At 37.6% G+C, this 16,851-nt stretch overlaps 1 protein-coding gene across 1 annotated transcript in view; it reads right to left on the reverse strand.

The window, feature by feature from the left end:
- Positions 1-16,851, reverse strand: part of SNTG2 (syntrophin gamma 2) — a 268,449-nt gene that overhangs the window by 90,562 nt on the left and 161,036 nt on the right. The window contains exons 7-8 of the mRNA XM_037392081.1: positions 15,785-15,872; positions 9,805-9,896 (exon numbers count right to left, since the gene is read on the reverse strand). Of these exons, the coding sequence (XP_037247978.1) occupies positions 9,805-9,896; positions 15,785-15,872 (180 nt within the window). The remainder of the gene's footprint in view (positions 1-9,804; positions 9,897-15,784; positions 15,873-16,851) is intronic.

A 16,851-nucleotide genomic window follows, 5' to 3' on the forward strand; every position in this document is an offset into this window, starting at 1 on the left:
GGTAAAAACTGGCTGGACGGCTGAGACCAAAGAGTGGTGGTGAATGGAGTTACATCCAGTTGGAGGCCGGGTACAAGTAGTGTTCCCCAGGGCTCAGTATTGGGGCCAGTCCTCTCTAAAATTTTTATCAGTGATCTGGACGAGGGGATCAAGTGCACCCTCAGTTACTCTGAAGGTGACACCAAGCTGGGGGGAGAGTGTTGATCTGCTTGAGGGAAGGAAGGCTCTGAAGGGGGATCTGGACAGGCTGGAGTGATGGGCCGAGGCCAGTTGTATGAGGTTCAACAAGGCTCAATGCCAGGTCCTGCCCTTGGGTCACAACAACCCCAGGCAATGCTGCAGGCTTGGGGAAGAGCGGCGGGAAAGTGCCTGGTGGGAAAGGACCTGGGGGTGCTGGTTGACATCCAGCTGAACATGAGCTCACATGTGCACAGGTGACCAAGAAGGCCAACAGCATCCTGGCTTGTATCTGAAACTGTGTGACCAGCAAGACTAGGGCAGTGTTTGGCCCCTGTACTCAGCCATAGTGAGGCTGCATCTCAAATCCTGTGTTCAGCTTTGGGTCCCTCACTGAAAGACAGACATAGATGCGCTGGAGTACATCCAGAGAAGGGCAATGACGTTGGTGAAAGGTCTAGAGAACAGGTCTTATGGGAAGCAGTTGTGGGAACTGGGATTGTTTAGCTTGGAGAAAAGGAGGCTCAGGGGAGACATTACCGCTTGCTACAACTACCTGAAAGAAGCTTGTAGAAGGTGGGTATCGGTCTCTTCTCACAAGTAACAAGTGACAGAATCAGAGAAAATGGCCTCAAGTTACACCAGGGGAGGTTTAGATTGGACATAGGAAAAATTTCTTCCCTGAAAGGGTGGTCAAGCATTGGAACAGGCTACCCAGGGAAGTGATTGAGTCACCATCCCTGGAGGTATTTAAAAGATGGGTAGAGGTAGCACCTAGGGACATAGTTTAGTGGTGAACTTAGCAGTGTGATGTTAACATGAAGTTGGGCTCTGACAATCTTAAGGGTGTTTTTCAACCTAAATGATTCTATGATTCTATGATTCTACAAGTCTATGAAATAAGAATCAAGTGTGACACCCATTAGGAAAAAATACAATCTTTTACTGATCATTTGCAATTTTTCTTTTTTTTTTTTTTTTTTTTTGCTTTAGAGGATTTATTAAAGTGTATCGTTAAAGTCTTGAGCTTGTTCGGTAAACTGGTATTTCTACCAAGCACATGTCTATATATGTAAGAGGAATAACTAATTCTAGATTACTGTCTTTATTGACACTGGGTCAAAAAGAGGTGATTATGATGATGCTGTTATTTATCTCTCGAGGTATTTTTTCTATGTCTGGTTTAGTGAACACCGATGAGAATTTCTGAGAAGAATATAAAGTATTTTTTTATAAAATATGTATGTGAAAATGCTAGCAACATTAATATATTTGATATCTATATACTGAAATATTTTCCTAGTAAAAAAACCTCTGAGATTGAAACGATAGAATCATACAGTATCTCAAGTTGGAAGGACCCATAAGGATCATCAAGTCCAAATCCCTGTTCCTTGCAGGACCTACCTGAAACTAAATCATATGACTAAGAACGTGATCCACATGGTCCTTAAACTTTGAAATGCTAAAACATGGCTTGGATAGCTTCATTTCCTTAAGCTATAACTGAAAACATTGGACAATAAAGTTTTAATGGAATTTGGTAAAAACTTTTAGATTAGTAAATATTAACTTTCTTGCATCTTTCTGGTGCAAACTGGAGTCCATCTTGTCAAAACCCCATTACTAAATATATTACAGCATACTCAAAAGAAAGCCCTCAGTATAATACATTTTTCAAAGTAGGCAGATTTGTCTTACAGTTATTCTGGAGGAAGACAGAGTTATGTAATTTCTTGCAACAGCACCAGCAACTATTCAACTCACAGTGGACAATGGATTGGATGAGCTCCATAGTTTTCAGTCAGGTCTGTGACTGAAATACATGTATATATTGTTTGTGCATACCTTATATATATATCTTTATATATATGTAGGAATAGTTTCAGTGGATCAATTAATTGATCTGATCAATGTATGGCTGAGCATTTGCTAACACTTATTTCAGGGGCAGACAGGAAACAGAAGCTATAGACTGGTTGGAGAAGAAAACCAGACCACTACATTTAGCAGTAAAAGACTCTTACATTAACTTACTTTAATCATTGAACACAATTAACAAGTGTTCAGCTGGGAGTAGAGACATGAGTGAAACTCTTGTGGTACCGAGCTAAAGAAACACATTATTGAGATCTCTACTGTAAATAGGAGTCAATTAGAGTGTTCGACTTGTCTCAGAACTCAGAGGGATTTAATGACAGTATCAAAACACCTTTGATTCAGCATCAATTCAGGAGAGGGTCCGTGTTTATTTATTTTTAATGGAATTCTTAGATGCAGGTGCATGATTCTCTGATGGCTTTAAAAAGACAGCAATTATCTGGTAAAGTATGCATCACCAAATCATTTAATAGATAAAGGCAATAAGGATACAGGAAACAAGCTCTTCCAGACAAAGTAACAATTTGGACAAGTAATTTGAGGTCTTTAAAATTCAGTGAAAGCAGCAACTTTTAATTATACAGCTCTATTCTACATTATTTTAATTGACAAGAGGTTGTTTAATTAAATGGAGGAAGGTGAAAAACATGTGAAACAAGGATACTACCCCTCCCTTTCTATCACAGAAAAGAAACACTGTTTTAATTCTAATGCTGCATCACATGCATGCTTTGGAAATTTAATGACTGCCCTTGAAGACATTTAATGCTCTTTAATTAATAGATGGTTTTGCAGACACTGAGCATCTACCTATATGTGGTGTTTACATGGAGAGTCTGTATAGCAGTACATGTTAGGGACTTACAGTGCCATATTCATTGCAGTAACTATACATTTAAATCAATGGGATTACTATTCTACAAGTGAGGAAAAAATTATAAACCTTTCAGTTATGTAAGTTTCTCTAGAAGTGATTTACAATAGAAATATTAATGAATATTTCATTACAGCTGTGCTGCTAGGTGCTATTACATTATTATTTTTTTAATGAACCAATAAGGTACAAGCCTGAGTAAGATATTTTTAGAGAATACATATGGACTATTTGACAGAATCTGGCACCTCTTTCTTTAATTTCTTTCCCTCGGGCTAGTATGTAATTGGTTCCTGAGTCACCTCAACAACCTTGCCTGCAACATCTTTCCAGATATATTCTTCCTTTGGGGGTAGGGAACAGGGGCCAGAGTAGTTTATATTAAATCTCAGCACAGAAAGCAGGAACTAATTATGACTCCTCAAACTATAACAACAGTCAGAAATCAAAACCCAACATTAAAGGTACTTAAGAAAAAGAATAACAAAATACAACGTTGAGATCATTATTGTGTTACACTATAAATGCAAGTGTACCCAAATGTCAGCTGTTACAGACAGCTTTTGGCCGCCTTTCACATCCCAAAAGGGGACATGCTGCCCTTGCTCAGAAAAATTAGCTCAAGGTTAGGGAAATTCTTTGAACTCCACACAGTCTGCACACTCCCAAAGATAAATCTGAGGCTTGCCTTGCTTATATCACTAAACTAGGAGCTCCATATACATCAATTTGTTGCAGAAACTTGACACTGGATGCAACTTAGTGAGAGAACTCGCCTCAGTTTTACTAACATTTTTCACTATAAGCCATTTATAGAATGTATGTGAATTGCTGGAGTTTATCTATGCTGACATCGAATCTAGAAACACGTCATCACTATATACCTGTTTCCATGCTGGTCATTACCAGAGCCTGGTATTTGGAACAGATACTGAATGCTAACTTGGGCCAACAGTAGATGGATCTTTCTAGTTAAAAAAAAAAAAAAAAAAAAAAAAAAAAAAAAAAAGCAGCTTGCTTTCACCTAACACTTTGCCTTCACATTTAGTCTTCAGCCTCTTGAATTGCTACCACATGCATTTCCCTCTTATCAATGCCTTGTGGTATTTCCTGCTAAAACACTTGAAAGATGGCTGTTCTTTCTGTTCACCATGTTGGCAACAGGTAAGAAATGGTTATAATTTCCTTTATTTATACAACAGAGTTTAAAATTTCTAACTTCTCTTTATAATCTAGCTCTGACCTGAAATGGTCTATTTTGCACCTTTGTAGTCATAGGCACGTGAACAGATACCAAGAGAAAAAAGAATATTCTGTCCACAAATCAAATGCAAGTTTAATTCCTCCACGGATCTCCTCCTGCACTTCTCAATATCATAGGCCAAACTGAAGAGCATCATTCATTAATAAATAACATCATTTCCCAAAAGTCCTTTTTCTACCCATGCAAATGAAAGGTACTCAATACACTCAGTGCAACCTACAGAGCAATACAACTCTCCCTAGAAGAAGATTCCTGGTGACTATTCAGATGAATTGCTCACTATAATCCATCAAGCAAAGGGACTCAAAATATTTTAATCACAAGTGTAATTAAAATAAAAGAGGAAATGCATAACAACAAAGAAAATGATCCAATTTCTGTCAGATGGGCTTTATCTCCTAAGCTATTATGTTTTTGCTGCTGCTGCAAACTCAGACGAACAAATTCATAAGAACTTAAGAAACAATGCATTCACATGAAAGAGCTGTGTACTGGAAAAATATGTATAGTTAAAAAATATAAAAAATAACAGCAGGTTACTGTTTTCTATTTGGCTTCCCCTCTGCCTACACCCGTGTCACCTACGGCGCCTGCTACTGCTCCATCCACTGCCTTGGCACCCACCAGGACACGTGGTACAGGCAGGGCTGGGGAGGGAGGCACCCACTGGGACACCCCCTAGAGCAACTGGGGACCTCACTGGGACACCCAGTATGGGATGGGGGGATGCCCAGTACAGGGAATTGGGGGTGCACCTGGAGTGGGTGTGGGGGACACCCAGGGCAAGGATCGGGGCAGGGGGGCACCCACCGGGACACCTGGGTGTGTTCCATTGTAATCCTGCTGCATTGTTTTCTGAAAGATAAATAACAAGGCCATAATCGTTTATCTGACATTTCTTGGTCTTTGCCTTTTCCAGTTAAAACAGACTTGGATTTAGGCCAGCCCCACTTAAAAAAACTAAAGCCATCAAATTGAAACCATGTTCTTTGAAGGTGTGTGAATACCAGATCAGTTTTCAGTGTTTTAAGTGAATATTTTTTCAAATAGTATCAGATGTCATAAAGCAGCAAATATTGTTCAGTATTTATTTAGCAGCTAGTATAATTTGTATTTTCAATGCCATATTTCCTTTTACTAGTTTTTGGTGAGGCTCTCAGTTAAAAAAGTAGGTTCTAAACCCATATTTGACTTAAACTTTTCTGGGAAATTAAATAAGTATTTAATTTCTGTGCAGAAGAAATGACCAACCTGATCCATCAGATGTTAAAACCTAGGAGAAATAAGTCCACAGAAAGGATTAGCAGTGACAGTGGGGATCAATACAACTAAAAGATAAGACTTTTAAAGATACCTTTTATGCACTTCATTAACGTCATAGCGAAAGTCCCAATCAACTCTGTTCAGAAGTAGGAAAACACAGCACTTTTGAACAGCTAAATCTAAATTAAACAATTTCAATACTCAGTATCAGAAGCATTCCCTTAATAATTTGATAGTAGTGGAGTAGGAAGGTGGTATTTAATAGGCTTTTTCCAGCTTCTACTGCTATGATTTCTGAGAGGTGTAAACAGAAACAGAAAATTTGGATTATTTTTCCCTGTAGGTGGAAAGGCAACAGTCACTTCATAGTTTATTAAATGAGAAAAAGTAGCACACTTATTTGCAGTGTGTTTGTCTCACTTCATAAAAGTCCTGAGCACAGCAGCAGTCCACAATATTTAAATGTAGCTAGCATACATTAATCTATTTCAAGTTTCTCTTCAGCAAATAAACAGAAGGTACTGTGACAATTACTGTCATAAAAGTAACCAGCACTGTACCTCTGAGCTATTTTTTTGTATTTTTTACATTAATACATTTTATGGACATACATTAACAAATGATACACTGTGAATTGGAAGTTACATCGCTTTCCTATTCAGTGAGAAAATCATGGATGTTCAGATCAAGAATTGGCAGTCTATCAGTATCACATGCTAAACCATTCTAATACAAAAGTATTGATCTGAAATCCCAAAAGTTTCGTTCTTTAAAGTGAGCTACAGGATAATAAAAATGAAGAATAAATTAAAACTTAAGAATGATCAATAGTGTGTTTATACTACATTAGAAGACACTACAGGAACATTCAAAAAATAAAACGATTGAAGCTTTCAGATATAGGGCATCAGTTCAATCTCAATTCAATCATCTGGTCACACACTCCACTAAAGTATCCATCGTAAAAACCTTTACTCTCAGTAAGAGTGTGTCCACCTCCCTTTCTTGGATACTCTTCCCTTTTTGCCTTTACACATTTAGGATTGAATCACATGATTTTCTCACTCTGGAACCAGGACTGCCATAAACATTAAAAACCTAGCATCCTACTGGTCCCGCCAAGAGTGAGCACCTGTATTTTTTCTTTTTTAAAAACTGTACTTGGTGTTGAAGTTGAAAATGTATTTTTAAAGCAATTAAAAGAGACTTTAAAAAAGACTTTTTCATTTAACAGATGAAATAAAGCAACCCAGGAAAAATATTTTTAAGCAATTCAGAAAATGTTAAGTGCCTGTTTAGTTTCATTTAACCAACTAAACTAAAAATACACTATAAAAAATAAATCAGAATTCTTAAATTACATGAACACAGAAAATAACGACTTACTATGGTCTCACTTTACTAACTAGGACACCACATTTAGACAATTCAAGGAAGCTGGATTTTCAAACAAATGAAAACCTACTACATTCTCCCTTTGCATTGTAACTACCATATTCAGTGGTGTCTTAAACAGGAATTTGGTTTATTTCCAGTCTTTTGTTCTTTTCCTTCCCAAATTTCTCCAGAGAGCTAGGCTGGCCATCTGGGATATCTGGACATCTAGGTGAATATCTCTACAGTTTTTTCTCCATTGTTTTGTCATTAGATTCCTTCAGGTAAATAACCTGCAATCACTAGACTAGAGACCACCTCCTCTGAACATTCTATGTTCCCCTCTGAAATTTCACATTGTGTTTAACAAACCACTTATAAGATACAGATTAATGTATCTGCCACTACCAGGCTCTATAACATCTGTCACAGTGCCCAAGCACAAAATAATTAGGTGTGAAGAGAGCACTTCAGCTCATTTCTCTGCGTTTCAGAGAACCCTTTTCAAGTGCTATCTTGCAAACTGCTCTGATATGATAGGGAGGATGTGTATAAATCTTGAAGATGATATCACATCACATATAACAGATGCTTCACAGCAGAGATGATGCAGATATAAAGATATGTCTAGCAGAGGCCAGCTAGCACCAGAACTGAAAATGGTATAATCATATTAGGCAGAAGCAGCTTGTTGTTAACATGGCTAAACTACTGTCTATAGAATACAAGCTAGCTCAAGTGTCTCGAACAGACATGCTGAATGACAGCTTGGTAAAACTGGCGTAATAGTAATTCCTTACCTTCCTGTCCTTCTTTTACATTGTGTGCTTTTTGAAGCAGAATTTCCACTCATAAATATAGGTGCATTGTCTAATATGGCATGGATCTGACTGTGGTAGGAAGATACATAGAACTGCAACACAAACTTACAAGATGCAATATTCAAAGTGAGTCAGATTTTCCTTACCAAGGTGACACTGAAAAACGGTTTTAAATAGCCTAGCCTCACAGGGCAGTATCATTATAGGAAATGCCAGTTCTGCTGTTTCTTTACTGTAAAAATGAATATATTTTTTAAAAGTACAAACACTCACTAGCTGGTAGTTGAAACACATTTATAACCACTTTTGAAGATCTGATCATGGCTCAGTTACACTCACAACTTACTTTAATAAAAGTTTGACCACATCCCTCCAGCAGACCATCTCAAAAGCCAGTCACTCCTGCTCAGAATACTTAGAACTTTGCTATTGCATTTCACCATAAGAATCTGGCAATTTTTCATTTTGCTTCCTATGAAGGGAGATCATGACTTTTTACTAGGCTAGATATAAGGTAAATAGTTTTGCTTTATTTCACTTCTAGGTCATAGTTTCTGGTGCATACATAGGTCATGTGACTATATCAAGCTTCAGAAAAATCAAGTGCTGTATGAAAGAAAGCTAGTACTTTAGTATTCCCCTTTTTTCACTTTCTGTTTTTCCACATATATTTCAAAATTATGCACAGTCTTCTGCGTGCTACCTTGTCAACTAACTCTAAATTATTCTGTTACACGTCTACAAAACTCCAGCCACTTATTTATGTTTTTATAATGCATAGAATTCAAAGTGTGCAATTCCCACAGTACAATCATAATGATTACTGAAAGTAATTATGGCACACTCACTCTAGCACTTAGTAGTCATTAATTTACTAAAACATGCTAATGCAATCACAGGCAATCATCTGACCATAGGCCTCTTATAATATAAGCTTTTTGCAGAAAAAGACTTTCTTTGTCTGCAGAGCACCTGGTAGACAGGCATTGCAAAATGCTGCACCCTGAGAACTGATCAAGGTTCTTTAGTAAGACAACACTACAAGGTAATTAAAGCTAATAATTATCTTGACAATTAAAAAAAAAAAACCATGAAGCCTTCTGTACCTGTGCTCTGTTTGGATCCCAAACATTAAGGTATAGGTATCAGCACAGAAAATCATATTTCTATATATTTATTTATCTTTTATGTATTTATATTATCATAAACATACATATTTTTATCACACAAAAGCAAGATTTAAGGGTTAGTTTAGAGAGACAGTGCTCAAAAAAGTGCAAAGCTTGGGAGAAGTACTGTAAGCAGCAGACACTGGCATCTCTGAGTAGGAAAGAAAAGGAAAAAGAGACAAGAGGAGAAGCTTTCATTCCATTCATTGGACACTTCTATAAAATTTAATACTCAACTGAAAGACTACAGGTGAAATTTATTAAAAGCTGAACAAGTTTTGAGCATGAAGGTCCATATCCTTGTATGGCTAGTATTTACATCATCAGTCTTCATTTTTAAAAGAGCAACACTCTCTCCTACTAAGATATCATATCTTTGGCTTTTGTGACTAGTATTTTTCCTGGGGAAAGGAATTCTACCACCACTACTGCAATTAATTCAATCATAGCTGTTCACCACAGAAGAAAGAACCGCTATCCTCTGGATTAAAGAGACTGACCTTTTTTTCCCCCCTAAGTCTGCCTTCCCATTTTATTTCTTTCTCTTTTTCTCCCTTTCTTTCCTATCACAAAAATTTGTTTCAATAATTCAACTTCATGTTGTTTTCTGAATTCCATGTAAATTTCAGCATCTCTAGCTGGACTAAATTCAATAGCACAACCCTACAAGTTATCAAAGAATGAAAAAAGTTCACATGAACTCATGCCTGAACAATGATTGAATCTTACTGTGCTCACTCCTACAAGCTTCCTAGTTGCCTCAGAGTAAGTAGTCCAGGGCCCCATGTTGACTACATTTTCAGTACAGAATTTTACAGTATATGCACTTAAAAATCTGATCAATCAAACAAAACAAGCAAGCAAGCAAACAACAACATAAAAATTAGGCTAGTCTTACAGTCCTACAGTAGCATTTTGAAGCTCAGAATAGGAAGACATCTTGCATAGCTTATACCAAGTTTTTATTATTCATTTGCTTACAGTGTTAGTTGAGTTTCCATTTAAATGTAAGCCACTGTCAAAGAGAGGTGATGAGGCTCCACTACTGTGATCACTGGATGGTCCAGGGGATCCTGGAAATCAGATGAAAAATAATTGCTTATGTTAAAAATACACATAATATATCAGGCAAAAATATATTCCAGCTGTAAAACACAGGAAGAATTTTTAATATAAATCACCAAACCAAGCCAGAAGTATTACTTGCATTTTAGAATGACAGTAATAAAATGTTTATATGCTATATTTCTTTCTAGAAAGAAAAAAGGTAGCTAGATGTCTTTTATAGAGGCTGTGCTCATGGGAACTACTTGTATGCTTAACTGTTTGCAGGACTGAGACTTTTTCACTGATACTGAGATATTGAAAACCAAGTAAGAAATTCAGTTACACAAATCCCATTAATCTAATAAATAAATTTCCTGTTGAGTCTTGAAAGTCTCACCTTAAGAGTGTAACCACAGACTGTATTTAGAAACAAAGCTAATAAACTCACAGGCAAGTACTAATTGTACACATGCATACACTTTATTAATAGATATATCTTTTACTTAAAATGCCATATACTTTCAAGAATGATGCACCTTCTCAAACTGGTAAGTTAAAAGCAGACAATCATCTTGAAGTGTTGATAATATGTTAATATGTTAAGATTACACAGTTACAACTTTCAAGATATTTCTTCCTTTAGCAGTTATGCATCATGATAGTGCTTTAGTAGTTCAAGTGACTCCAGGAAAGCTTAATACTTTTGTAACATACAATAATGGAAACAGCACAAAGTCACATCATTGTGGAATTTCTGCTTACAGGTAAAACTGCTTACTTACACGTTACGTTAACATATAGCACTGATAATATACAATTACTGTCAGACAACACTTGATTTTATCAATAAAGCACATAAAATCAATTTCACAGCATTATATCCATCATCACTGAAAACTCATTTTTCCATCTGAAGTTGTCACCTGAAATTGCCTGTAAATCACTTCACATTAATACGTCTGTCAAGTCTAACATCACAAGAGTCAAAAAGTCATTCTTAGTCATATATTTTTGTATCTATCTATTCCACATATCTAGAAGATTTAGAAAATGGAAATTAATTCAACAAAAGCTTATCTTCTCTGTAACAAATCTCTGTCAGTTTAGCGCTGAAGTCTCAGGATTATATCCTGAGTTCTGAAGTTTCAGCATGTTTTCATCTGGAGTCCTTTCTGTACAGTGTCAGATGATGTCAGCAGAAGGAACCATTACACTTTGCTTGTATGGGTCTAACCCAAGTGCCAAATTTAGTAGCTAGCTGCATTTTGTAGCTACTATATAGGTACAGTAGACCACAAAAAATCTATGTTGATACACATAGATGACCACAGCAATTTGCTGGAACAGAATATAATTTATTTATTTTTCTTTTCTAAAAATAAAAATACTGAAATAAAAACGTTGACATTAGATTCTCCACTGGATAGTCTGCCTGTGGGGGAATCCCACTGTCTTGGGCAGTAGACAACCATGACAGGTCCATGAGTCAATTGAATTCTTAAAGTGGAACTATCACACCTCTTCAGCAATTTCAGCATATCAAAACATTAAATTAGGTATTTTCAAATCTCTAATTCCAGGTTTTACCACAACATAAAATACTACATTAGAATATTTTTTTTCAGTAGAGAAAAACGTCTGTTGCATGGGAAAGCTAAGAATCAAAGGTTAAGGAACAAATTTCTCTCACCACACTGTGTCTGCAGATTTGCTTTTCAGTTCAGCAGCTTTCTTTGGTTTTCTGAGTCGCGACAAACTACAGAGCCTCCCTTAGGCTATATCACCTCCACCACTTGACTGCAAGCACATTCACAAGTCTTTTAGTCTGCTCCCTGCTTATTCTGCCTCACTCACTCATGGACTACTCCTTCATGGTCTTGGTAAGCATTTTAGAAGCTCCCAATGTATATGCTCAACTGCTTTCATGGAAGGTGCTGTGCTCTCATCTCTCCAAGGAGTGCTGTTTGCCTCTCCACATGGCAGCCCTAGAGCAATCAAGTAGTGTTCTTCCCTGTTCTTAGGACAAAACATAGTACACACACACAAGATATACATGATACAAAATAAACTAACACAAAGTAATCCTGTACTGTCAGCTACTGTAGCCCTTTCCCAAGAAGGTCAGACTCCAAATCGAGTGTTAGGTACCAGTCCAAACTCCGGAACATTAGTTTGAGAAAGACTATCAAAACAAAGTGTTTATGTAAAATAAAGCATCTGCTACAGGTGAGTCTTACTCCATGACCCCATGACCACAGTGCACTATCCTGATGGGTACTGATGCCAGAAAAAAGGTATTTGATATGTTGTGAGATTGCTAGCAATTATTATTGCCTAGATGTCCTCTTATCCCACCGAAATTGTAGTTAGACAGCAGCTTATGAGAAATGCAAACTACACTATGATAGACTTCATCTGTTTAATTTTCATTTTCAGCTGTGGCGTTTTTGTTCTTTTGAGAAGGCAGGGTCAAGAAGGATCCTGTGGGAGAGCAGAACATGCTTGCCTGATCTTTACCTGAGCAACAGCTGAGTATGCTCAGAAAAAAAACAAACAAACAAGTAAAAAAAAATCCAAAACAGAGAGAGAGAGACAGAGAGAGATAGGTAGCAAGGATACAGGAATCTGCAGTTCACAAAAGAGACTGAGATGCCCCTGAAGGCAGGAGACAAAAGACAGGCAGAACTTCAAGGTGAGGGAAAGAAACTTTGTAAGAATCACAGGGGATACTGCAGAACTAGCACTAACTCAGGAAATCACCAGGCTAGGTGACCCTAAGCCTAAAGCATGAACTCACTTGAAGTGGTACAGGTAGGAGCTGTTTATAAACCTTTTTATATTCTTCTTGACAGAATCACTGAGATTTTTACATTTAAACAGTTAGGTATTCTAATACTTATTCTCATAAAGCCTGGATTTTATTTTTTGTTTTAAAAGCCTTATGCTTTCTAGATCTAGAAAACTATCTATTAAAGTTCTGGTCAACTCAGAGGTCCATCAACAGGTGGTTGTTTATTTCAGTCGGTGAATTAAACTAAATTTCTAAATAATAAACAACATCCCCCAAATGCAGGACAGCAGATTAATGTACAGGAAGTAGTAGGCAGACTTTATCCTTTACAACAATTTGTCTTATGATCAACATAGCTGAATTATAATGGAGATCTCTTGTATATAAATAAAATCTCTTGTATTTAACTTGCTAATTAGGTCATAGACAGCCTCCAACAGACAAAAAGCTATTCCAGAACAACCACAAAACGAAATCAAAGGAAACACTCCTGGTGATTTTTAATTATGCTGTAAGCTTTGTACCATCAGAATATTCGGATAATCTGGTATAACTATCAAAAAAAAATTCTGAAGAGAGTCTGTTTTTTGTAAAATGTCCTGTAGAGTCTTCCCAGAAGCAGTGAATCTTATCTAAAAAGGTTCTACAAGCCCTGCTCGACTCTGCAATGGGCAATGGACTTAGCTCCAGAGAATCCTTAATGACAATATCCAAGAGCTGATGCCATAATTATTCTGTAACAGGCTAACAACTAACCCTCATAGCCACTAGTATCTTCCTGACCCAGCTCCAAAATCCAAAATTCCTTCCTTTGGTTTCCAGAAACACAAATCTATACTCTCTCTAGCTGACAGTGACCTTAGAGCAAACCACAGACAATGGGATAAGGAATCATCCCAGCCATGGAGCCAGACAACCCAATGAAGCAGACATTAATTGGGTAGCAAGTGGGCACCAATATTCCTAGGCCTGTGTGAACTACTTGTGAAGGCAGCCAGCTGTCTCACACAGAGTATAAACTGGGTGTAAGTGGCAAGGTTTTAGGGCACAGGGTGACTTCCAAGGCAGGAAATAGTCAGGGGCTGCCCATACCAGAAACAGCTGGCTCCATCTAGCTCCAATGGACCTGCTGCAGAGCACAGTGACGCCCCTCAGCCAAGCTGGGAAACTATTCAAAACAGGGCAAAATGCAGAACAGCAGAGAGAAGAGTGAGGAGAAAACTGTGAGGGGGGAAAAAAAATATATCAAAAGCCACACAAACCTCAAGGTCAGTGAAGAAGAGGAAGGAGGTGCCCCTGGCACCAGGGCAGAGATTCCCCTGCAGCCCATGGAAGACCATGTCACAGCACACACCCACACTGCAGTCCAGGGAGGACCCCATGCTGGAGCAGATGGATGAGCCCTGAAGGAAGATGCAGCCTGTGGGGGGGGACATGCTGGAGCAGATTTTTCCTGAAGAACTTCTGCCCATGGACAGGACTCATGCTAGAGCAGTTTGTAAAGGACTGCAGCTGGTGGGAAGGACCCACACCAATTCAGGGTAAAAGTGTGAGAAGGGAGGAGTGGCAGAGGGGACCGCTGTGTACTGACCCCAACCCCTCATTCTCCAGTCCCCTGCACCACTTGCAGGGGAGGCAGAGGAGTCAGGAATGAAGTCGAACCAGGGAAAAGGGGTGGGGGGAAAGTGTTGTTTCAATATATTTTTCTTTGTTTCTCACTGCCTGAATCTATTTTAATAGGCAATACATTTAAGCTTCCCCAAGTCAAGTCTATTTATTTTGTCCGTGAGAGTAATTAATAAGTGATGTCCCTGTCTCTATCTTGACCCAGGTTACTTTTCACTCTATTTTCTCCCCATGTTCTGTTTGAGGAGGGGGAGTAAGGAGAGTGGCTGGGTGGGAGTTTGGCTCTCAGCTAGGGTTCAACAACCACAAGCACAAGTGTGTATGTGATGTCAATCAACAAGATAAAATTACTAGTAGGACTGCCATAACTACAAATGAGTATAGACAACAACACAGAAACTACTACTGAGACCCTGCTAATTTGCCAAAATCACATTTAAGCTTGGACACAGTTATCCAAAGCATTATAGACATTATTCTACAGTTGTCTGATGACCTCGCAGGAAGACAAAACCTGAAGTTTCCTTTTAAGGAACACTAACCAGACAAAGATCTCCATATGTAAACATAAGATTTCTTCAAATTTAGATTCCAGTTTGAAGTGGAAACAATAGGCAGTAAGAACTGAAATAAAGGTTTTAGCATGAAATGTATAATCCAGCTTAGTAGAGGCCTGTCAGTTTTGCTTTTAATAGGTGTAAGAATCTAGATGAAATGACAGACATTCTTCTAATGACAAGAGCTAGACCTCTGAGACCTATGATTCTGTTGAAATCAAGTGAAAACAAGTACAAAGTTGAGCACAACTTATATAAAACCCTGGAACGAGACAGATTTTAAATCTTTTTTTTTTAATTTGGAAAGATAATCATATCTAAAAAAAACTTGGTGCGAAGTTATTTGGTCTGATTAAGGTAGTTGATGTATTACGTACACTGTTCTACTTGCAACAATCGATTACAACTAAGTACTTGAATATTTGTATTTGCTAACCAGAAGAACCAAAACTTCACTCATCTGCATTGTTCATAAACTACTATTGCTACTGTTAAAACTACTAAGTTGTCACATCATAATTCTGCTTTCTGACAAAAATGATCAAAATATCAAAGCAATGCATAAAATCTGCACAATTAATGTTATCCATTTGTTAGGTAAGTGTCCTGAACATACCTTTCTGTGTGAATATATGATTCAAAAGTTTTCAAATTCTATTTATTGTATTCAGGCAGATTCTGTAGAAAACCTTCCAGATACCACCCATGATTGTCTGTATTTTAATGAGTTTTTCAGTTTTATTTTGAATAAATTACACAGAAGCAGTCATGCAGTATGCATTAGATTCTTATATGTTAAGCAACAAAGCACACACACAATTTTCTATTTCTTCCTGTAAAACACTCAAGGATTGTATTCCTGTTTCTGTCACTGTCACCTTATTATGAGAATACTGCAAAGTGGAAAACAAATTACTTCTGTCCATTAATTTCCTCTTACCTAATGGGAGCTTTAAAAACGATGGAGCTTCCCTGAGGTACTGAACAGTGATGGTAACTTCATCGCCAGCATTTCGCAGTAGGTGTACCTGTCAGTGTGACAAATAACAGCTACTTTAAACCGAAGAACCACCAGTCATGGAAAGCACATTATTTACAATGAAATCAACATCTCTGTTGATCTATAATAAACTCAGTATGAACATTGCTGACCGGGAATGAAGAATATCTTGAAGGTCAAGCCACACCAACAATGGATAAGAGTAGGCAAGACCTGAATAAATAATTTGGCGGGCAACCTGATTTCATATAGCAGCTGAACACAACTACAAACAAACTGATTTTATAAAAGTGCCATAGGGTAGTACGGAAATACGTGTTTGTAGATACAATACATTAACTGTGTGTGTATTTACATAAACAGGCATGTAAAGATATATTAATACATCATACATATCTGGATCTTAAGTATTTGGTTTGATTCATTTAGGTAATACATTAAGCACACTTCTCTGTTTCAAATACAGTCTTGATTTTTGGGACTGTCTTCATTATCTGTAAGCTTTTGCTAACCAGAAGGGAACACATACACACACATATATGTGTAGACACGTGTATTAAAACATCAGAATTTACCTAAAGGCATAGCACACTACTGAGTAAGGAGCTTTTTCAAACATAAAACTTCAAATAACATCTGTGAAGGAACTCAATTCCTATTACAAGGCAGAGGTATTCCCCAGTTTCATATCCATAACACAGGAAACAGGTATTGCATTTGGTTTGTCTGTGGCCCTGCATGCAGGGTTTGCAGCCCTCACCCCGTTTCTCAGAAATGGATGCTAAGGCTTGTGGCCTCTAGTCCGAGCACAACCAGAGCATGGATACATCAAGCAGAAACAACTAACTGCAACAACTAGCTCCTATAGATGGATTTACTGGTTTAATGTTGTACTTGGAGGAAGCTGGTGGCTGTGCTACTTCAGGCTACTATTTTAGCACAGTGCCACATTAGCCAACATCATGGGATGCAGGATTACCTCAAAAATTATAACTCTTCCTCTCACG

This window comes from Falco rusticolus, chromosome 6, assembly GCF_015220075.1.
Source record: "Falco rusticolus isolate bFalRus1 chromosome 6, bFalRus1.pri, whole genome shotgun sequence".
Taxonomy (NCBI): domain Eukaryota; kingdom Metazoa; phylum Chordata; class Aves; order Falconiformes; family Falconidae; genus Falco; species Falco rusticolus.